Source organism: Filicampus tigris, chromosome 19 (assembly GCF_054856515.1).
Source record: "Filicampus tigris isolate MCC_2025a chromosome 19, RoL_Ftig_1.0, whole genome shotgun sequence".
Taxonomy (NCBI): Eukaryota; Metazoa; Chordata; class Actinopteri; order Syngnathiformes; family Syngnathidae; genus Filicampus; species Filicampus tigris.
In genome coordinates, this window is record NC_141235.1 from 4,279,026 (window position 1) to 4,302,787 (window position 23,762).

Sequence of the window (23,762 nt, forward strand, 5' to 3'; positions counted from 1 at the left end):
GTTCACATCTGTGCTATTTGGGACATGCGAGGTCGATGAAGAGACTTAAATTGACAAGCTCCTTTCGATTCTCTTCTCCTGGAAATAGGACCACTTTGTTGTGGTAATGATACTCACACACAGGTTATGTAACTGGCCACAAAACTGCATTCTGCCTCTTGACTGAATAGAGTTCACAGTAAACTTTAACATTTTTAAGCACTTTATAAAATAATAGCTTTGAGGCAGCTTTTAAAAGCCTGCCTGACCTTTGCACACACTGCTGCTTTTCAGACCGCAGAGGCAGTGCAGAGGTGGGGGAGAAAAAAAATGGAAAATATGTCAGCATTGTTTAAGGACAAAATGTTTTTACCGCCATGTGTGCATGTAGATAATTTCTTTAGCATATGCGTTGAAATACATACATGGGAGAAAAAGCATTTGGGACACGTGTATCAAAACGTCCCGACTTGATGATATGACCTTAAAATCTTCCATTTTGGCAGAAAAAACAACAAAATCAGATTTAAATACATTTTAAGGCCATATTGCCTTAATTTCAACCCCTTGAGAGACCAAAACTGTTTTAGGCATGCATTCTGTATTTTTTTTTTTTTTTTTTAAGTTGTTTTGACAGACAGAGTTCTTGCATATCGAAATCCCTCAGGAGGCAGAGGCACCACCATTCCGGACTGCCTGCGTGCTTACGTCACACAAAAGATAAATGATTCGGTCGGAGGGTGTGTCGTCCCCCTTGAGACCATCGCTGCGATTAGGACAAATTGAATAGCACCAAAAATCCACTGGCTTCTTGCGTTGACACAGCAGTGGTCCCTGAATGTTGACCTACTCGAGGGGGGGCACAGCTGAGAGGACACCAACCCCGCCCAGAAAACACTGCAGCCCCACCGAAGTGATCTGAGGCCCCACGGGCACCATTAGGAGACCCCATCCTGGAGTTATGCTATAATTCATCTCCCATGATATTATTACTTATTACCAGGTCCATAACTGGCCAGCATTGTCTCAAACAAGAAACAAACAAACAAACAAACAAGAGCTTCTTGAGAAGACTGAATAAAAAAGACTTTATTTGTTCTTTCTGTTCCATCTTTAAAGTGCGACGTAGACCTCTTAGCAAAGGGAGCCAACAAGATATAAAATTAACAACAAATCGCTGCCCTGACCCCCCCCCCCGCCAAAAAAAAGCAAAATGAATTAATTTTTTTGGAGGAATAGAGAAAAGTTTTAATGCATTTCAAAAAATTATTGCCAACCGTTTTTCAAGGCACTTTCGGGCCAAGGTGGGGTAAACGTGCTACCACAGCATCTTGTGACCGTTTTGTTCCTTTGGCCTGTTTGTTTGACGCTTTCAGAATTTCATTCAAGTTCTGCTCTTTGATATCAGCAACATTTCGCGCGCTACACTCGGAAACATAATGTTAGCTAGGGTGCCGACTGGAGCACAGTCGGTTTGTACAAAACTGCGGCGAGCGCTAACACAAACGACACGCTTCTGAACAGTAATGTTAGCTCTGATTTGAACTATAGTTGGTTCGTTCGCAATTCAAAGCAGTAGTTTTAGTGCTGATAACGCAAGAGCCACAACAATGTACACAACCTTGAACACTAACATTAGCTCTGGGTGCTAACTACAGAGTAGTTGGTCTATAAATATGAACAATGATGTTAGCTCTGATGCTATTGCTAACTATTATGACATCAACTAATTAGCCTTTAATGGGTACATAATTGAACAGTAATGCTCACACAAAAGAGATGCCAATCTATTAGAAGCCAGTGTAGCATAAACATGTCTTTTTCAAAGTATTTTTTTTTTTTCTCCGCTCCAATTTTGACATCATGTCACTTTCACTTTTCATCCCACGTAAATCCTGGCATAAAACAAAGCCTGGCGTTCATATTTCAAGCTGCAGCTCTCGTTCAAGGAGTGTTAGCGTTTTGATCTGTACCAATAAGCGTCCATTACGGCTGTGATGTAATGAAGTGCTTTTAGAGTGGTCTGTACAGCTTATGAAAATCGGGTTTAGAAGCGTCCCACTTTTACCCAAATGGACCAAGGCGGTTAGAAAGCATCTTCGGCTTCATCCGTCAGCTGGCTGACACAAGCCGGGTATGATGTTCGTTTGTGAGCATTTGCAACAACTTTTGGAGTTCCGTGCAAAAAGTTCATCCTGGATTTCATTTGACCGTAACACATTTGAGATGTTTATATCGAAAATGGATTGACTGATGGAAGACTGCTGTGAAAAGTTGCCGTAATAAAAACTAAGCTAGTGGTGACCTTTGACTTGTTCATTTTCTCCATAGAACCCTTTTATTTAACATTTACAGTATCGTATTTAGTTTTTTGTTTTAATCATATCGTACATTTACGGCTTTCTGATTTAAAAAAATTTTTTATTTTTTTTTAGAGAGAATGTGTCAGTGTCACAGTGACCTCGCCTGCGGCAGGAATGTCACTGAGCTGAAGAGGCTGATAGAAGGCCGCCGCTCTCATGGTGCAGGCCGCCCCCGCCGCCGTGCAGAAGTACAGCCAGACGCTCAGCGTGAGGCCCGCGCGCAGTTTCTTGGGAACCTCCGGAAGTTTGGCGGCGACGCGCAGCGGCTTCGACAGATCCGCGATGGCGCCGGTGACCGCCTCGGCGTCGAGTAGCCACTCGTCACCTAAGGCGAGGCCGAAAATTTTTTGGGGGGGATTATAATTATATGAAAATACATATATATATTTTTTTAAATAATCTAATTGGATGTCCTGAGGATGACACGTAAATTAAAATGGATGCCACACACCAAACCTCAAAAAATGTGACCATTGATAAAAGACTTTTTCATTTTGGATTGTCATACATTTGAAAAAAAAAAAAAAAAATGTGTAGGATTTTGAGGGGAAATAAATGACTCTTCATTTTTTGGGGAATAATCCTCCCCCGTCGGAGCGATATGGTTCTCACCTTCGGCGGAGAGCGCCCAGCAGCTCGGCGCCTCGTCGGTGAGTTTGGCTCCCTCGGGAAGCGCCAGCGCCAGCGACAAGACGACGGTCTGTCCGGCACAAACCGACACCGGCGGCATGTCGATCCTGACGGCCCCCCGAGGCATCTTGGGGATTTTGGCGGGAGCCTTCGCTTTGGCAGGTGCCGTGTCTGTACAGTCTACGGAAATAACCAACTAGGGGGGAGGGGTGTAAAATGTGAAAGTCAGCTACGGGAGGTGTAGCCGGGTGAAACGTCGCAAAGCGCCTCACCAGCGAGACGGCCTTCGAGCGGAGGTCCAGTACTTTGATTCGGTGGTTGTTGGTGTCGGCGACATAGAGGAGTTTTCCACCTGCGCCGACGCAGATTCCGCCGGGCTCGTTGAAGCGGGACGAGGCAAAATCAGGACCCACGGCGTCGCCGGCTTCTCCCGTGCCGGCCAGAGTGCTGCAATGCTTCGTCTTGGGGTCCACCACTTTAATCTGTGCACACGTTTATTTATTTATTTTTAATGGTACAATATGCTGCACATGCAGCCTCAAAAGCATATACAGGCTCGGCGTTTAACATCACAGGGAATCCATGGGTCAAATCGCTCAATGTGTTGGTGTGTGAGTTGCTGTCATTCTTCAAATGAAAAAAAAAAAAAAAAAAAAAAATACAAATAATAAAAAAGAAAAAGGTGAAACTCTAACCTTGTGATTGTAGGAGTCGGCCACGTAGAGCAAGTTGCGCTGCGGGGACCAGGCCACGCCGAGCGGATGCTGCAGCTTGGCTTCCACGCCTTTCCCGTCCACGTCCCCAAAAGCAAAGAGATTCTGGTTCAAAAATAGAAAACAGCATTCATCCAAGTCGTTCACATGCAAAATTCGACAGCAGATGAGTCATTGTAAGACTAATACACATAAAGTAGAATCGGCCCCAGAGATTCCCAACCACCGGGCCCCATCATAAATGATACAATTTCATTTCATTGGTCCAAAAATGATTGATTTACTACAACGAAGGCCTGGTTGTTAGTCACAGGCTTGATTAAACGCTCTTCCGTTTGATGGCAGAATGTACAATTGAGCAGGCGCAAATTTCCCACTAAGAGAATCTGTTGAGTGAATTGAGACGCTTGACAGATGAGGATTATTTCATCCGACGTCATAAAATGACAGCACATGAATATTTTTTTTTTTTTTTCTGAAAAAGGAAAGGAAGCCGTTCACTGCGTTTCACAATTATAGACCAGATAATCTGGTCGCAAAGCGCCACGGTTTGCTTGACGGATGCAAAGTGATCGCTTTGCGATTATAGCTCTCAGATTCGTAGAAGTGTTGTATTAAACGGCCAAATAAAAACTTCCAGGAAAGGCCAAAGGGGAGAAAGAAAAGAGAAGCCACTCAGTGTTAACATGAGTGTCGATTAGATAACGTTTTCCAAGGCACGATATTATTATGTAACGAGACTGCAATTTTTGTCAGACTTGCGTGTGAACGTGGAATGAATTATTTTGACAAATATAAAAAAAAAAAAAAAAAGTAAAAAAAGTGTAGTCCCCCCCCCCGACCGCACGGAAACAGACTGAGTGACCTTTGACCCACCGTGGGGTCTCTCTCGCCGCCAACCAGCAGCCTGACGGCGCCGTCCTGGAGCGCCAGCGTGCGCACGGTGCTGCTTTCGCTGTCGGCCACGAAAAGGCAGCTCCACGGCTCCTCGGGGGCGGCGGCCAAGCCCGAGGGCTGGGCGAAAGCCGCCTTGTGCGGGTAGGCGTTGTTGCGGTTCTCCTCGCTGCCGCTGCCGGCCCACCGCACGCACGTCCCCGCCTTGGACTCGCTGCGGACGCGATTAGCTCGTCATGCGCTGCGGACAATTCTACACTTCCCGCTTTGTGGGAACGGTTCGGGGGAAAACGCCATTTTCTGTCTGAGTGCACCAAGAATGTGGTGGTTAGCCCGTCTCACCTTCCTTTGGGCAGTTTCCCATCCGCTAGGAACAAAGCCCAAATCTGATGGGTTCCCGCCATGGCCACCCACAGCACGTTGTCCTCGACGCCGCCTTACACACAAACACGCGCACACAAGTTTGCTTACTCTCAAATGGAATCATTACAGTTGAATGCACAGCATTGACATTTCAAAGTTCAAAAGAGGGACTGAAGGGGTACTAATCGAATGTTCATGCAGCTTGGGGGATGGCAGGTAGAGACGGTTTGGAGCGACTAAGTAGTAGGGAAACAATTCAATCGACCGACACGCATTTTTTTTTTTTTTTAATTGCAAAGGCTGTCAGTTGGTCCATGTGAATTCAAAGTGTAACTTTAAGACCAAAACATTCACGTACAATAAATCTGATAGTCTATTGCGATATAGAATCATTTATTGCTTGTGTTTGTTGAAAAATACAGGTAAGGAAGGAAATAATAGGTAGGTGGGCAAGTAGGTAGGGAGGCAGACGGGCAAGTATCAGGACGCTTGGTAGTTCCTGTTTGTCAGTTCGGAAGCTAGGTAGGTCAATAGCTAAAGTCATTAAAATGTTAACGTCAAGGAAGGGAGAAAAGATAATGAGCGAGTCTGGAAGACATAGAAATAGACGGACGCAGCCAAGCAGTAGTGACTGCGGCGTCTTCCGAGTGGAAGTGGGTCAATATGCAGTTCCGAAGTAACGGCCACCTGCCCCATTTTGACCTCCAAGGCTGCCCCATATTAAAAGACCAAGCTCACTTGAAGTCCCTTTTGGATTACGGCCGTGGCTTGCCAGCGGGAGCAGGTCCACCCGAGGTTCGAGGCAATTACGTTTTAAGAGCCGCCACTCAAATCTGGGCTGGAAGACTCACCGGCCGAGCCAAGTGCGACATCCCAGGGAGAGCTGATCGGCTGCCGATCTCCCATCGCGCCGCCAGCTTTGTCCGTACCTTGGACGCCGAGGCCGGCGAGTGTGCTCACCCGCCCGTCTGCCAGGTCGATCTGCATTGATGGATGCACGCACATAAGCGGGAGGCACAAAATCCAGCAGAGTAGAAAAAGCGAGCGAGGCGTCTTTGTCTCGGTTTGACCTTTCGGATGAGGTGGTTCTCCGTGTCGGCCACATAGATCACGTCGCCCTTCATGGCCACACCCTGGGGGGAGTTGAAGGAGGCTTCAGACAAGCAGCCATCTTGCCTTCCACTTTCAGGCCCTGGACACAGAAAAAAATATATATATATATGTATAATAAAAAAAATAAAATATGCTCCGCAGTGTCAGTAGCCATAATATGAAGGGTGTGCAAACGTTTGCGCTCAAGAGCCACAGTTGTTGTGAAAAAGAAAAAAAGGATTTATTTTTGAAGACGTTCGTGGAGGAGGTGAAAGAAAATGTGTGTGTAAAATTTGTAAATTTTAAATAATAAATTGACAGACTACAACTTTTTGTAACAGTTTATGTTGTAATTGACCAATTGTTTAATATAATATAATAATTTTACCAACTTAATTAACCAATAATTTAAGGAGGAATTTTTTTTTTTTTTTTTTTTAAATGTTAAAATACAATTTAAAAAAACATTTGAAATAATTTTAAACATACGTATGTATCTTATACACATGTACGGATAAAACATTATTGTAATAAAATACAAATGAATTCAAATGTAAATGTATTATTAAAAATGATGTATTTATAATTAACATTGTTATATTTAAAAAAAAAAAATACTCCACTCATATTTTAATCATTTACAATACATGTTGAGGTATGATGATGAAAAATTAGGATTAAAAAAACAAACTGAATGTATTTGCAAAATATGTCATTTATAGATATATTAGCCACTCATTCTAAATAAAACATATTTGACTAATATTTTGCTTTATTGCTTACAATAAAGCCAATAAGAGAAAAAGGAATCCAAAGCAAATGTTTGGATTAACTGCACCAAAAGGCAAGGAGTCGAGTTCCTCCATCATGTGTTTGGAGAGCCCAAAGCAAACAGCAGCCGCCGAATGAGTTCAGCCGACAGAAATAAAAGTCCCACTGGGCATTTTTGTCCCCGCGATGGAGGTCGGTGCCAGTTCCCAGTGTGCGCATCGTGCCGCACGCTGCCAACTCGTGCGCTGGCCTGGGAACCGCAGCGGCGGCAAGGTGGCCCCTCGGAGGCTTTTTGAAGCATGGGAATCATCTAAAAATACCCAAAAGACCATGTTTTTGTTTTTTTTTTCTTCTATTTTTGCGAACGCACTTAAGGGTGTTAAATGGTAGCACTTTGTGGAAGGGCATGAGCCGAGCAAATCCGCATTCAGGTGTGAATCTGGAATAGCTTGACGGGTCACCGATTATATTTCTCTTAGCTATCATTTAGGGAAATACGGCACGTTACCTCCGATGGTGTGTAGCAGCTGATAAGTGGAGGACACCACCAGAATCCGGTGATGTCCCGTGTCGGCGATGGCCAGCCGGTCGCCGGCGTGCTCCGCGCAGACCTTCCCGGGAAAAGACAGGATGCTGGGAGGCAGCGAGTCCCGGTAGAGCTGGACACCCACCGGGTGCTCCAGCAGCAGCTTCTTCTCCCGGTAGTGCCGGAGGCTGACGTCGGCGAAAAGCGTCAACCTGTCGCGGTGGCCCTCGCCCACCAGCGCGAAGAGCAGGTTGCCGCGCGGGCCCACCAGCGCCAGCGTGGGCCAGCAGGAGACCTCCAGCTGGTGCCAGAGACGCGCCTCGCCGTCGTTCACCACCGGGTGGCGGATGTCGTAGCGGAGCACGGCGCTGCGGATGTTGTCCAGGACCTTGGAAGGGCACACACAGTAGGGCTGAACAATTTCGAAGAATAATAGAAACGTAATCCCCCTCCCCCTTATATTATATCAATATCGCAATTTCATACGCGATCGCTTCTTCCTTTGTTTTTACATGTTTTTCCTATGATTCTCGACCAATCTCAGCCGCAATAAGCTCCATCAAAATAACATTACAATACAACAGCTACAAATCTGTGTACGCTGAGTGTTGACTTACCTTTTCATTGGGGAATTTGGCCGAATGTACGCCAACAATAACCAGCCCATCTGAGATGACAAAAAAAAAAAAAAAAAAGAGACACAATGTTGTCTACGCGTAATTATTTCCAAATGTATTCAAGTTTTGCAGTATGTTTATTTTTGTTTGCAAAAAAGAACCACAATTAATGGCGTGGATCTAAGCCTTCCGTTTTGCACTCAACAACAAATTGTGTAAGCCGGCTCAAGAACAAGTTGTGCTTTCATGTTCTCAATGGCCCCCAAAGCACTTAATGTAACAACTTAGGTTGTTGTCAAAGGAAGCATCTCTATCCCGGTTAGAAATTCCGCATAACGATTTCCCTGAAATCAGCTGATTGCTCCCATGTTACACAACTTAATTGCTGTCGAAAAACAACATGTTTCGGAGCCTCGTGTTCGGCTGAGCGCGCTCCTTTTTATGCGAGAGAAGCCTGAGCCAGCAGATATCTCGATAGAGCTAAGTATATCTTACCAAACAGTTTTTACTACCATTTACAAGCCCGCCATTGATATGTAATTGGTTTGTTGACTTTTGAGACAAATTGTCCCATTTTGCGGCGGGCCAGACCTCAATAATCCTTGGACAAACAAAATATGAATCCGCAGTAGATGCTGCCTCTCTTCATCGTCTGCCAAAAACATATTGCAATGATGATGGGGAGAGCGGGGCCGGTTAGTATGGGAGTGACTGAAGTGAGCGGCTCCCACACCTCACGGAGCACAGCGGCAGACAGAATGTACCCGAAGCCGTGCCAAAGATAAGGCCGGCGTGATAGTGTGGCTGAGTACATGGCGGTGTGTGTGTGTGCGTGCGTGCCTCTGTGCGTGCGTGGCAGCCAGTGTCCGGTTGGACTGGCAGCTGAATTTCAAGCTCCGACATATTTTTAGGTACTCTTCCACACGCTGCACGGATGACAACGGATGTGGCGGTGGTGGCACAGAGTCACGTAGGGCGAAGTCTACTTGATTGAATAACACAAGGTGTCGTAATCACCGTGATGCTGGGAGCAATATACTGTCCTGTAACAGATCTTCCCAAATAGGGTCATCCGTGCAAATAAAAGAAAAACAAAATGGCTAACTTAAAATAAACAATTCCTTGTGCGTGGTTGTAATTACATTTACTATGGCATCCGAGGTATGTGGTCCCCCTGAAAAATAAACACCCCACCTCAAATACCCCCCTCTTTATTTGTTAGGTTATTACAATTACCTTTGCTATGTTAGCTCAGGTGTGGTTTGTTGCGGCATTGATGTAGATCTATAGAGCTGTTTTTACTCTTTCGCCCATCCCATTTGAATGTTAATGCCTTTGTACTTCAAAATACTGGACAAGCAGTACAGTACCTTGGACTGAGTGTCTCTGCTCAAGATGGTGAAGGTCCGGCAGGATGTGCATGCAATTGATGCAGCAATAGGTAAAGAAGTCCAGCAGCACCACTTTTCCCGCCAACTCCCTGCTGAAAGACAGCGGGCCCTGCGTGTTCAGCCATTCCAGTCCTGCAGTCAATCACAAAAGAAGAAAATCATCATTCATTATGCAACGAGGAGATCAAACTACTGATTGCAACACAAGCGGTTTTATTCGGGTTTAATGGTCAGCTCAAAATCACCACCCACTGGTGTTTTGAGGTACTGCAGCACTGCTCTCGGTAAACAAACACAAACTCATACTCTGTTTTGGATTCTTTATTTTAAAACCCAAATCCTGTATTGAAATTTTACAAATCCTTCCATGGAACCATGACACTTACCCTGAAACCTGAACTTTTTCTTAACACTAACACTTGCCTGATACTACTATAACTTGTGAGTTCATCTCGGTAGCTATATTCAAATTGATGCAGATGGATAAGCGGTTTGGATAATGGATTGATGCAGAGTTGAAGGAGGGAGGACTTTATTTTGTTCGGACATAGACTTATGTAATCACCGCTTTAGTTCACTGTATCACCTTTTCAGTCTTCTGTACTGACTGTGTATACTGAAACTCAATTAGACAACAATATCTGCTACACAGGGTCTTAGAATGCATTAACATGGATCTCAACAGGAGACAAACGACCTCACTCGAGAATCTCGAAAAGTGAAGCGACGAACGCGTCCCGTCTTGTTTATGCATGTAGCACTGCGAGCTAAACCCAAACATTGGCGTGTGTGCCAACATCAACAGCTTACCGGTGTCAAAGTCGGGCATCTTGAGGTCTTCCCTTTCGTCCATGTCTTTCAGATATTCATAGACGAGCTCTTCCATAGACTCTTGTGTCGCGGCATCATTTAAGGCGCCGTCGAGCACACTTTGAAGAGGAAACAGAGTTGATAAGCTGCACCCAGAAGCCATGTTTGAAACTTCAACTTCAGCTAGCCCAATTGGGTAAAGTCGTCATATAGATTCGCGCTGCTGCTTTCGTCAAAATTTGATAGGGTGGAATAAATCAAATGTATAACATCGCATGGGTCCATCTATCTTATTAAAGGAAAAACAATGTTGACTCTCCTGTATTTGTAAGTAAATTGTTTGAAAGTGCTGCTGCGTGCGCGTTTGAAGAACCGCATTTACTTACTTATGTGGAAAGTGGTCAAGTCGTCATGTAGAATTTACACAGCTGCTTTCGACAAATGTATGATCAATTTAAATTAACATTTTAAAAATTAAAATGTTTATATTTAAAATCATATTAAAGTACAATCATGTTTTACGCTCCTGTTTGGTGTGAAAGTGCGGCTGTGCTTAAAGTACTGCATTTACTTAATTCAACCTGACAGTTTGGCGGTGATTTACGTCAACCTGATTCAAATTCTTACGGTTAACAATGATACGCAGTTTTCGTAAATTGATATTTATACCTTATTATGGTTTACAGTAGTTGTCCGTATTATTTTTTTCTACCCGCAAATTAAACGGAATGGTAATACACGTTCATTCTCTTGTTGTTACGAGAGCTTTGTGCACGTCGTGTTGTTGTGTGACGCCCGGAAGGCTTCACTTTTGCTCCAAATGTCCCAGAAAACCGACACCGAAAGTGACATTTGGGATTATAAACCTCTCGCGAAGAAAAAGAAGAAACACGAGTCGTCGCCTGCTTGCAAAAATGCGATCAGAAGAAGATGCACGACGGAGAGAAAGTCTAACACACGGCATAGTACAACTACTTCGAGTGACGTCCCTGCCAATGTAAACAATGGACAATGTGATCCCAGCTCGTCGTCACTTGCAAAGGACGCACAAAATGTTGACAATGAAGTCAAGGAAGACTTTTGTCCCATTTGCCAGATGCCATTCCGTATTTTATTGGTGCAGTCGCACAGATGGCATGTCGCTGAATGCCTTGACACGCCAAGGGACACTTGCAAAGGTAAGGATGGGTCGGGGGGGGTGTGGGGTAGTGGCAATAAAACAGTCCAAAATACAGATGGTAGAGGGCCTGCCACTAACACAAAAAACAATGCTTCCCTCGTAGAATGTCCCGATGGTCTCGTGTGCTCGTCCTCCATTCCGAACCACTACAAGAAATTCAACCACACGCAGTTGGCCCAAGCTCGAGCCAACAGCCACGACACGCCGATCCGCTCACAAGAGAGTGAGCGCCATACTCCCAACCGTAATGCCTCCGGAGACCACATGGACGTGCCGCCTTCGCCGCCGCCATCCCAAGCCACTAACGGCCTCCTCCTCCTTCGCTCTCCGGGGCCTGACGACATGAAGAAGAAGAAAGGCTGGTCTTCCAGTGGCCGTTCGTCTGTTACCTCCTCACAAGGAAGTAGGACGGAGACGCCGGCGAAAAACCAAGCGTCTCAGGACAGCGAGGATTTAATATCCTACTCGCCTCTTTCGGAGCTCCCCGCTGAGGTAGACGCAGCTCATAAAGACACATCTGAAGACGAAGACTCCGTGGTTCACTTCAGCGAAGATGAGCCGCTTCCTGATTTAACGGATCACCTCGAAGACGCCAGCAGAATCTCGCCGACTGCTTGCGAAAGCCCAGTTCAATCCCCCCAGAGGATGGTTTTGGAACGCTTGAAGGAAAGTCTTCAAGTGTCACTTTTCGTACCCTCCCAGTCCAGCACAGTGCCTCCTCGAAAGGGTCAGAGCGGGGCGGGTCCAGGTTCCGGACTCAAGCAGACGGACATCGGAGTGTTTTTTGGCCTTAAAGCGTTGAAGGCAGAGAAGAAAGTCGAGGCTTCCGGGAGTGCGGCTAAGAAGAATTGGAAGAGGAATGCGGCTGGCGACGCTGACCAAGATGAGGAGGATGTTAGTAAAGGTGGCAACAAGGTGGAATTGGCAAGGAGGCAGACCAAAGAAAGGAGAAACAAATGGTGGAACAGAGACAACGACAATGGAGATGAACAACCACGGCGGTGTCCGTTTTACAAAAAGATTCCAGGTGCCAGCACCGTGGCTTCTTCTTCTTCTACATTTTTGAGCTCTTCTTTCTGTTTGTTTGGGGTTTTTTTTGTATAAAAATCCATTTCTAATGTCACTTTACCAGGCACGACGTTCGCCATCGACGCTTTCCGGTACGGCGCCATTGAAGGCGTCACCGCCTACTTCCTGACCCATTTCCACTCGGACCACTACGGAGGGCTCACCAGGAAGTCCACATTTCCCATTTACTGTAATAAAGTAAGCCAAGATGGGACTTTTTTTTTGGGGGGGGGTGTAATCTGATGGAGTGGGTGAGTGATGTTATTTTGGGCAGATCACAGGCAACCTGGTGAAGAGCAAGTTGAAGGTGGCGGAGCAGCACGTGCACATCCTCCCCATGAACACCAGGGTGAGCGTGGAGGGGGCCCAGGTCATCCTCCTCGACGCCAACCAGTACGTCAAAGCCATTTTTATTCTCTTGTCTTCTTTTGCAAGCCTCTTTTCCTCCTTATTTATAAAAAAAAAAAAAAAAAATAGTTTTAAAACATTGCGGAAAATGACCCGAAGGCTCGCGTGACTTTTTCAGCTGTCCAGGAGCGGCCATGTTGCTGTTCTTCCTGCCCAACGGACAGACCGTCCTCCACACGGGCGACTTCCGAGCCGATCCCTCCATGGAGGCTTACCCGGAGCTGCTGGGACGCAAAGTGCACACGCTCTACCTGGACACCACGTACGCAACGCTCTCGATGGGAATCGTGCAATAAATAAATCGGATTGTTAACCCACGTGGTCCTCGTAGGTATTGCGGCCCCGAGTACACCTTCCCCCGGCAACAGGAAGTCATCAACTTCGCCGCCAGCACCGGCTTTGAGTCGGTGACGCTGCATCCTCGCACGCTCGTGGTGTGCGGATCCTACTCTGTGGGGAAGGAGAAGGTCTTCTTGGGTGAGCGTCATAAAAAAAAATAAATTAAAAAAAAAAAAAAAGTGAAATAATTGGTTTTCTCACTCTAGCCTTGGCGGAGGTTTTGGGCTCCAAAGTGTGCCTCTCCCGGGACAAATACAACACCATGTGTTGTCTGGAGTCGGAGCACATCGAGCGACATTTGACCACCGACTGGAAGGCGGCGCGGGTCCACGTGCTTCCCATGATGCAACTCAACGTCAGAGTAGGAGAACACCCACTAACACATTATTATTATAATTATTATTATTATTATTTGGTGTGTCTTCACAGCATTGAAATGGGAATGATCTCTCCACAGAAGCTACAGGAGCATCTGGGGAGGTTTTCCAGCCAGTACGATCGTCTGGTGGCCTTCAAGCCCACCGGCTGGACCTTCAGCCAGCAGATGGCATCAGTGGAAGACATTCAACCGGTCGTCAGTGGCAACATCTCAATTTATGGTCCGCAGCCAGTGTAGCTTCTACTTTTTTGCCTTTTCTTGTGGCGCTTCTTTAGCCAGCAAAGCTTGTACCTATTATTATGCTAGCATAATTTCTTCTCATTCTTTTATCAGCAGAGCTTCCTCTTCTTTCGGCAGAATGATCATCATCATGAGCCCTGATTTGGTTCTGTTATCACAGCGTTTTTTTTTGTTTTTTTTTTCTAACTCCAGGAATTCCGTACAGCGAACACAGCAGCTTCGTGGAGCTGAAGCGTTTCGTCCAGTGGCTGCGGCCGCTCAAGATCATCCCCACGGTCAACAACGGCAGCTGGGCCGCCAGAAAGGCCATGGAAAAGCACTTTAGCGAGTGGCTCGGCGTAAACGCAAGCAACGTAAATAAATTTATGTCATGAATAAATCGTAGTTTGCACTGATGCATCAAGACTGCAATGGACGGAAACGAGTCAAGAAGCAGATCTGCATGCTAGGAGAAGCATGCTATGCAAATCTATTATGTCGCTGCACTTTTTATGATGCACTTGTCATTTTTTTTTTTTCCCCACAAAGTTCTCTAACAATAAATGTTTTACATTTCTCTCTGTGTTTGCTGTTGATATTTTAATTCCTTAGTGTTATTTAATTGTTTTCTTGGGCCAATGTTGTATGCGAATGAGGTCATGAAATCAGTCGCTGTAAAGGCTGCTGGGAAAATGCATTGGTAAACATCCTGGCTGACGCACTTTAAACGCGTGCGTGAGTGTGTACCTCGCTCTTGATTGACTTGTTGACGCACATGTTGAACTCCTCCAAGTCGTCGACGGCGACAATGTGGTCGCCTTTGTGGAAGCAGCGCACACTCTGAAGCTGGCCTGTTCACCTTGTTTTGTCGACAATAATTCAAGAGGCCTTAACAGAAGAACATAGTGAAAGATGCATGAGCACTTTATAATATCATTGAACTTAAAAAAAAAAAAAAAAACTCTAAAAAAAATCAAATGAAAGGGCAAAAAGTAGAGAAAAAAGGGCCGAGATATGGGCCGAGATTTGGACAGCTGCTCAATACAAAAAATAAATAAATAAATAAAAATTACCCCACACATCTCAATTTTAACTACTTACATACTGTACTCTAATTACTCAATTAGATTTGAAATGACCTATTTAAATAAATACAACAAAAATTAATAACAGAAACGTGATTTGGTATGAATTTGAAAAAAAACAAAACATTACAAATCCCCTGGTAAAAGTGTACGATAAAAATACGAATACGAAAAGTACAAAGTGACATAAGTCAGATTTACGCGAACATATTTTTACCTACCTCTATTGTGGGTTGCTCTTTTGACATGTACTTTAACATAAACATATATACATACATTATCATATGACTACAACATGGTGGATGTGAGTTTACCTCCACAGAGCCCTTTGTGTGCTTAAGCGCCTCAAAGACGCAGCGGAACCAGCCATCCACATCCTCGCTGGAAAACAAAATGACAAGAAATTATTTTCAGACTCCGCAAATAATTTCCCCAAAGGGAGCCATTATCACCTCATTTCCCTCTGACTCACCCAAATGGAGGAAATGATTCATTGAACAGCAATTTGAAACAACATTAACAGCTTTGCATTGACACAATTCGGGTTTCTATTTTGGCAGCACAAAAAAAAAGAAGGGAAAATGGGTTAAAACGTGTAAAAAAATAAATAATACAAAAAAAAAAAAATCTGCATACATTTATGTTATTTGTGCGGGGTAGGGACAGATCCAGAAAATATTTCAGCTGGTGTTCTTGCTCCACAAAATATCTTTTCTTCCAGGATTTCTGCAAGTCACACGTAATTAGTGTTACTCATGTAAAAATAATGTGCATTGTTATTTTATTTGCTGTATTATACTATGCATTTTTTTGTTTTTTTAAATGACCTCTGTCTTGCGATTTGAACAAATAAACACATCTTATCTCTGTCACTGTATTTCCACCTGCACGAGAACAATACTGAATTCTAATAATTTCTGTGTGCAAGAACGTACACTAGAAGAAAACAATAAATGGCATTTTGCAAGGGAGAATGACAACAAAATATATAGCCTTTAACCCCCCCCCCTCCGATTCCTGCTCACGGTGACACCAAAACAATCTCATTCAAACGCATTAGCTGGGATTAAAGTAGCAATTCAATCCCAAACACTTCTTATATCATTGTTATTAAAGGAATACTTACTCAAGTGTGAAGGGATGCCACTCATGTAGTCAATCTCTAAGACTGTGTGAGGAGGACTTCCTGAAGGCAGGACCACTTCCTTTATGCCATCCTTGACTTTCTGGATTGTTGACATCACTTGCTCACAGGATTAATAATACCAAATTTTGGTCTTGTCGAACTGAGGGTCGGAAGCCCCGCGGGTCATTTTTTCAATGGGCCGTCTTATTTGAAGTGTTAATAAACCGGTCTATGAGCAAAATAATGAGATGTGTTGAATATATGTAGTTTTTGTACATTTACGCACATTCAAAAGGAACAACCAATTATTTCACAAAAATAAATAAATAAAACGTTTTATTTGTGTGTGGTATGTGCGTGGTTGAGTACAGTATGTAGTATGTTGTGCTACAAACTACTCAGCTAAGCATAACACAATAAATTCATGTTTAATACAAGAAAGTTGTACATAAGCATTCTTCTGTTTCGATAATTTTTCTTTTCCTCCTTTTAAACAATCTTTACAATTTAAACACTGGTTCAGATTATATTTCCTTTTTAATTCATGCATGCATCCAAATTCAAATAAATTACTGAGGACAACAGCATTTAACACCATAAAGCATTTAAAATTGAACCCCTAAATAATCAACTTTTTTTCATTTTTTTTTTTATAAATGGAATAGTGGCGCAAACACTCCTTTCTGCACAGTTTGGGGCACCACGTCACTGATCAGAGATCCATGTGTCGAGAGGGATCAATACTCGGGTTTGGGTTTTTAAAATGGCAAGTTTGTCATTGCTCAGATGGATCGCACTTTCAGCACTGGTGTTCAGCATTCAATTGAGTGCTCAAATTCTTAAAAGACCGATTAAAAAAAAAAAAAAAAAAAAACGCAGACAACGTGTGAGGATGAGTGCGGCAACATGGAGAAAGTATATTGTGTGGTTCACACTTGCCATCGTCAATAGCTGCCTCTGTGATTGACACGACGACATACACAAACAATTGTCTTTTCTTTAGTCTATAGTTATAGAAATTCTATTTTTCTACAGTTAAATGGAAATGTTTGGTGTGTGTGGGTTTTTTTTAAGGCGCAATTTATAGGCGTTTCAAACGAGCTAGCGTTTGAACGGTGATATTTTCCATGCGCATCAACTAGATGAGAAAAATCAAAAGAGCCATTGTCACTTTGGTGAAGTGGCAAAATTATACAATTTTTACTTTTGGTGCTAAATTGGTCCATAATTGTATTTCCATGATCAATTATGATTTTTTTTTTCAATATATCAAATTACTTAAATTTTCACTTTATTCCCAATTATAGTGTCAAATTGGGTCGTAATTGTACTATCATCAATTAAAAAACAATTTCAGTTGTTTTAAATAACATTTTTAATGATATGTTACTTGATTTGTTATGTCATTATGTGACCAAATTGAGTCATAATTGTGTTCATATGATCAATTAAAAATTCTATTAAATGTTTAATTTACATACCAAATGAGCTGGTCCACATGTGCCAATAAATTGCCCATCAAAAAAATAAAAAATAAAAAATAAAAAAATTAAGGAGGTAGTTAAGCGTATAATCGGAAGAGACTTCACTTTCACCGTGATGTTAAAATTATTTTTTTTCTTCAATACAACAGATTTTGGTATTTTATTGTGCTCAGGTTCTTTTTACCGGAGTGCTACGGAGAAAATTCACAATTATTCTGAAATCTGATCACTATTGTGAGCTAAATTATAACCTGCAAAATTTACAGTATGCAAACATCGGTATTAATCTGAGTAATATTGTTATAATGAGTCGATATGAATATGATGCACAAAGCGGACCCTTTTCTTGCCATGTATGTACAGTAAGGAAATATTTCCAACGCTACATCAACCCACTTTACGGGACATGAATGAACCTGAGGATGGTAGTTTCAACTTGAAGTTTGCCGTTCTTGTCTTCAAATTGCAGCCAAGCGCATTAACAGGATTGAAACCACACTCTTGCGGTCGCCTTGCGAGTGAAAATAAAAAGAGGCGGACTAGTCGGACACGGAAATGGCAGCGACAAGTGCGGCAACAAAAGTGAAGTGGTAGTAGAAGAACATGCATATCTCACAATGCCTGCCGACAAAGATCCGATCAAACGTGACGCCACTGTTGTGAAGAAAAACCTGAAGAAGAGGGGTGGGGGGGGGGTGGGGGGGGGGAAGAAAAAAAAAAAAAAAGAGGTTTCACTATCAACACGTGAAAGCGGAGTGCCACTATAAAAAGATTTCCGTTTCGGGCCCAATCGACGTGCTGTAAAAAGTGCAGCGCTTTGTTCCCGCTGGGCCGGAATTATCCCTGAATGCTTCTCGGACTGCTCCATCCGTCCCTGAAGAGGTGGTGCCGGCGGCGGCGCTCAGTTGAAATAGAGCTCCTTGGTCAGCATGGAGACCACGCAGGGGATCTGCTTCTTCTCGCTGAAGCGCGGGTCCTCGGACCACGACTCGAAGCTGGTGGCTACCATGTAGTTGACGCGGGTCAGGATCTGCATGATCTCCAGCTGCTTGCCAAACTCGTTGAGCACGTTGCACAGCGCCTGCACGAACCAGGAGCCGCGCCCGGGGTTCCGCCAGGAGTAGTACCCTGCCCAGGTGGACGCCAGCGTGGGTCAGATAGGTTGGACTGACTACTCACCGGCACTAGCTCATCCGGTGACTCTCAAAGTGTGGCACGGCTACAATTCGTGGTGCACGAGAGTCACTGAATTGAAAATTCCAATGAATGAATTCATCTCATCTATCAATTCACGTTGTTTTGAATCCGGTCACGCACATTTGATGAAGGGACGGCCAGACGGCTTCACGGCGAGCCGAAAAATGGCCTCTATGGTCGATCAAGGTTTAATGATGCAAACAAATGAATTTACTCGGTATTGTTACCTATGGGAGGATTTGTTTTGAATTTAGAAATAAGTGGAAATCAGAATGCGTTCCACTTTGGAGGCTCCACTGAATTAGCTTCTGGCGGACCTAACGATGTGGCTCACCTGGCACGGTGGAGTAGGCAAAGAGGAAATCGGCCTCGACGGGGATCTTATGTCTTGGGTTGGCGTCCGTCTCCAGGGTGTCGTTGGGCGGACCCGAATCAGTCTGTATGCCGTCATCAAATTCGGAACCCCGGCAGGCCTGGTGACATCAACCCGTGCGGTAATTTAACACGGGAAGTATTCCATATGTGTCATAATGATGTGGGCCCGACCTGAATGAAGAAGAGTTTGGGCTTCCCCACTAGGCTTTTGCACTTGTCGCCCCTGAACAGCGAGGTCATGGTCTTGATGGGCATGGCGCCGTCCGTGCCGTAGATCATGCCCTCTTCGCCGTGGCTGAGCAGGATGCAGGCGAAACACGAGCTGTCGCTGTGGTCTTCCTCTGAAGCTAACACACACAGACACACTTCACTTGAATCCGTTTGGGACGGTGCCAATACTCAGGCGGAACGCTGGAACCAAATGGGGTCCAAAGGACCATGTATGGTACTAAAAAATAAACAAAAAAAAAAACGTAATATTCGCCTTTCAGGTCTTGCTTACCCTTAATTCATAAACATTCATAAAGAAATTCGGCATCAAGACTAGTTGTGCGAAAAGCACAGTTGGACCCTGCATTCAAAAGTTTAGAGAAGACCAAATTAAATTGACCTATTATAAAGGTTAAAGTGCATTTCAAGTTCATCCTGACATTTCACCTAAAATCGCCCAGGCCTCACCCTCTCTGAGGAGACGCTCCATCTTCTCGCAGGTCTGATCGTTGTAGATGAAGACGTTGAAGCCCAGACTCTTGAAGCACTTGAACAGCTCGCCGGCGTCGCGGTCCGTCCCGTTGCGTACATTCATCCCTGTTTTGGGGGGGACACGCGGGGGGGGGGGGGCGAGGACGGACACGCGGATGCTCAGAAGCCTCGCTTTTGACCAAACGGGCTCCCGTTGCTTTCGTACCTGTCTTTTCATCAAAGTTTTTGTTGTTGATGATGATGCACTTGCCCACTCGCCGGTGGCTCATCTTATACTGGAATGTTGGCGAGACAATTCTGTAATGGCTTTCAGAAGAGTAGTCCTGCTCCCGCGTCTGGCCATCCTTATTCTTCTTGCTGAGTACAGACACAGCGGCAGAGATGTTCATTATCAATATGCATGCACGCAACACGTTGTCCTCAAATGGTGGACAGTGTGCGCCGATTGAGTTCACTTCCATTTTTTTTTTTTGGGGGGGGGTGTTGAGCGGCCATTACGGTCACAACGACGGATGACCGCAGCGTGTTACAGGAGGTGTCGTTACCGCAACAAAATGCTTACGTAGCATGAAGTGGAATCTGTAAAGCTGGCATTGACGGCGGCGCGGATAAAGAGAGTTTTGACATTTGCAGCACAGCGGGGCAAAAATCATTTGAACATGACGGGGAGGTACATTTCCCTAAGCGATGGAGGCTTGTAATAAAACCTACTGGGACATATAATAAAGGATGTCCATGAAGTGCCTTTACAATTTGGACTTATTTAACACAAAAGCAAATACATACATACATAAAAAAATGAAGAGTTAGAAGTTGAAGATTTTTTTTTTTTCACTCATTTATTACAACGCTCTCTGGGTAGCAGCACTTGCGTCAGGGACATTAAGATGGTACTTGAACGAAACTGTAAAGAGACTGTGGTCTCAAGGATTATTCTACAAACAAATGCATTTTGTGTAACAAACAGTAAATGTATTTTTTTTCCTTGGGGTTTCAGATAAACTAACGACAATTGAAGTGATTGAATTAAAGACGGGTTATATCCGTGGTAAACATGTGTAAAATGATCATTTCCACACAATAATAATTGTCACACGCCGCAAACCGGGCAAAGTACTTACTCAGAGACCAAAAAGTACATAGGCTTTCCAATAAGGCATTAACGTGATGGCCAAATTTGGTCGCGGTAATCCAGCCTAAACTTGAATCCGATCCTCACACATTTTTAAAGTGTAAACAGCAAAATGGAAGTAGGAGTAGCGGTTTAAAGAATGCAAAGATTAGCACAGCAGCTAGAGCGGGAGGAAGCGTCCTTGTGGCTATTCCGCCGCGGCTGCCATGTTGGCATTCTTTGGCCGATCCATCCAGATGGGCGGCGTGTTCGAGAAAGGCCTGGCCACGGGGTCAACAAAGCCCTTGTTGCATAGCGCGCTCATATTCTATTAAACGTGCGATTTGACACGCTACCCCCCTCCCACTTCCAAATTGTGCCAACGCGCCGTACCGAACAATTGAGGGTTGGGCAGCAAAGAGCGGCGGTGGGCAGGGCGCGGCGGTGAAGAGGAGGGAGCCGAGGATCACGTGGCGTCGACTTACCTGGGTTCGTCATTGAGCGCTACGCCACTCTGCATCTGCAAAAGAGTTTGTTTCTCCAGCTGATTTTTGGGGGGGCTGAGTGCTAGGATACTGACATGCTCTCTGTGCTGGACGAAGAACCTGACTGGGGAGCCGCGTGTGCCCACGGGCCGAGAGGGGGGGGGGGGGGGGTGCCGCCGGAGGGGGAGGGGGGGCGGCGCGTTGCGATGACCCCCCCCCCCCCTCCATACCCTCCTCCTCCCTGAGTCAGCAACCTCGCCACCGCACCAGCGCTTTCTAAAGGCCTATTCAACCCGAGGGCCCCCCGAACCTCACGCCGCCGTGACCACACGTGGGGTCAACGGGGATAGCGCTCGGTTTGGAGGCGTATTAAGTCAACATCTATTATTGTGGTTGCACTAAACTGAATCTCATATCAATTTGTAAAATGTTAGCAAACACTTATTTTGGTTGTTTAATATTTTGTGTATGCCTAATAATTTGACTAATGGTACCTAATATTCTGACATTCTGTGTCCTCATATTTTGGTTGTACCTAACATTTTGGGTTTTTTATTTTTTTCATATTTTGGGTGTACCTCATAATATGACCAAGGGTGTACCTAATGTTTTGGTTGCACCTAATAATCTGGCCTCGGGTTTATGTAGTTTATGTATAATGGATAAAATATAGATTATGTAACTCATGCACCTTTTCCTAAATTAATTCAGCGTCATTGTATAGCTACACTGCTCTAGTTTATTTTTGTATTTGTATTTACAGTATGCTTATACTGTATGTACCTGCGAATGCATAAAGAAGTGTGATGAATTTTATAAACCGCACCAGGTTTTCTGACCTCACCTGCACAATATTTTCTTATGTTTGTGGCTATTTGGTTAGCCAACGTTGTGGTGACACTTTCTTGACCACATATTCATATCCCCTGCCCCACCCACTGTTTCTTGGGGCTGCAGAGTCGCACGTGAAGTGAAAGTACTATTTAATGGTCACTCACCCAAAGAGTAAAAACCTCCCCTTGCGGTCAGGTTTGGCGTCTGTTGTGTCCACCGACATCTCCTCTTCATCTTCTAAACATTCAAGTTGAGTCTTCTCATCGGGTTCTCCAGCCATCTGTTGTTAGCGCCCTTGTTAGCATCAATTCACTAAGCGTTCACGGTGTTTATTTGTTTATTTTTTTTTATAATACAACAACCGCACAATTACAATGGTTACTTTCACTCACGTTCAATTAAATTCTATTCATATTCAACCGGTTATGTGAGTAGCGTTACAATAGGTGGCTTTTAAACGCAAGTGTCATGATGACTGATTCCATTTTGCTAGCCTTTTACTTAGAAAAAAAAGTTTCACAACGCTTATCAAACTATTTTAGGTAGAAGTGGCTATGTTATCACAAACTCACGTTGTGTTGTTATAGTGGTATTACGCCAGGTCAACCAAGTTGTAAAAAAAATGTCGTTTGTTCACCAGCAACACGCTTTCACTTCCTCAAAAACAACAGCTGGAACTTCTTCGGTCAAGTTTGACTGGGGAATCTCGAAGGAGCGTCACGACGTCATACGTCAAGGCGTAACGTTGACGTAACCTACGCCTGCTACACTTCCTTGTCGTGAAGCGTGAGCATGGCAGCCATATTGGAACGGTACTGACCTGCATGGAACTACATAAACAAAGATGTTACGCTTAAAAAAATACAGTGACTTTATTATTATTTTGTGAAGTAATTTAACAAAATGATCCTTTTTTTAAGTTAATGTTTGATTACGAACAAGTGTTAGGACCACAATGAAGATGGGACAAAATATATAGTACTTTTTATTTAAAACAATAGTAAAATAATTATTCTTTATCTTACACTGATATCATTTTTAATAATATAAAATATTTTTATGAAAATAAAATGTTAATGAGTTTAATTGTGGTGTAAATTTAACAAATTACAACTGGCGATTGTTGAAACACTTGAATCAAAATGTAAAAAAAAAAAAGTCTATATATTGTTATTGTTGATTTTCATTTGTTTTGGATGTTTTTGTTTGTTTGTTTTAGATCTGCTCTATGTACAAAGTGCCACACACAACTTCTGTTGAAAAATATATGCATTGTAAATAAATGACTTGAAAATACTAAACGCAGATTTATCATTGTATGAATCAAGCAAGTGATACGTTTAAAGCTATTCCCATCGTTGGTCTAACTTCTATCTATAGCTATTGTTCAATGTGTAACGCCGTGTCACTCACTATGTGTCATAACAAGGTTGACCTAATTGTCCAGCAAGGGATCATTACACACCTACATTGACATGTCCTGCAGATAGGCAGCTGTGTCTACCAGTGGTCTAGCATGCTTTGTGACAAGGGTGGGTGGTCCATCATGGGACACCGTGTCAAGTAAGAGACCGCAGTGGTACAGTCACAGAACTAAGTTTACCACCAGCGGAGAAACACA

At 44.0% G+C, this 23,762-nt stretch overlaps 3 protein-coding genes across 4 annotated transcripts; 1 reads left to right on the top strand and 2 right to left on the bottom strand.

The window, feature by feature from the left end:
- Window positions 1–1,040: 1,040 nt before the first annotated feature.
- Window positions 1,041–10,488, bottom strand: nhlrc2 (NHL repeat containing 2). The gene is made up of 12 exons (XM_086017097.1): window positions 10,150–10,488; window positions 9,319–9,471; window positions 7,949–7,998; window positions 7,314–7,719; window positions 6,013–6,134; window positions 5,794–5,923; window positions 4,922–5,015; window positions 4,562–4,793; window positions 3,668–3,790; window positions 3,245–3,454; window positions 2,955–3,168; window positions 1,041–2,667 (listed from the first exon to the last, which is right to left on the bottom strand). Exons 1-12 carry the CDS (start codon window positions 10,310–10,312, stop codon window positions 2,411–2,413), a joined length of 2,154 nt encoding a protein of 717 aa, XP_085873223.1. The 5' UTR covers window positions 10,313–10,488; the 3' UTR covers window positions 1,041–2,410.
- Window positions 10,227–14,327, top strand: dclre1a (DNA cross-link repair 1A (PSO2 homolog, S. cerevisiae)). The gene is made up of 9 exons (XM_086017096.1): window positions 10,227–11,327; window positions 11,433–12,356; window positions 12,462–12,595; window positions 12,672–12,790; window positions 12,924–13,067; window positions 13,137–13,282; window positions 13,351–13,505; window positions 13,602–13,743; window positions 13,956–14,327. Exons 1-9 carry the CDS (start codon window positions 10,970–10,972, stop codon window positions 14,135–14,137), a joined length of 2,304 nt encoding a protein of 767 aa, XP_085873222.1. The 5' UTR covers window positions 10,227–10,969; the 3' UTR covers window positions 14,138–14,327.
- On the bottom strand, window positions 12,873–22,850 carry casp7 (caspase 7, apoptosis-related cysteine peptidase). Of its 2 annotated transcripts, XR_015082623.1 has the most exons (15): window positions 22,714–22,850; window positions 22,306–22,421; window positions 19,917–20,068; window positions 19,688–19,816; window positions 19,181–19,356; window positions 18,969–19,107; window positions 18,054–18,565; window positions 15,954–16,070; window positions 15,464–15,553; window positions 15,300–15,375; window positions 15,142–15,208; window positions 14,490–14,630; window positions 13,346–13,520; window positions 13,124–13,255; window positions 12,873–13,026 (listed from the first exon to the last, which is right to left on the bottom strand). XR_015082623.1 is itself a non-coding variant. In XM_086017102.1 (7 exons), the coding sequence occupies exons 2-7, from the start codon at window positions 22,419–22,421 to the stop codon at window positions 18,339–18,341; spliced, it is 939 nt and encodes a 312-aa protein (XP_085873228.1). In that variant the 5' UTR covers window positions 22,714–22,850; the 3' UTR covers window positions 16,276–18,338. The 2 variants fall into 2 exon arrangements, 1 of the variants encoding a protein (XP_085873228.1); XM_086017102.1 differs by lacking the exons at window positions 12,873–13,026; window positions 13,124–13,255; window positions 13,346–13,520; ... (3 more) ...; window positions 15,464–15,553; window positions 15,954–16,070 and having other exon boundaries at window positions 16,276–18,565.
- Window positions 22,851–23,762: the final 912 nt, after the last annotated feature.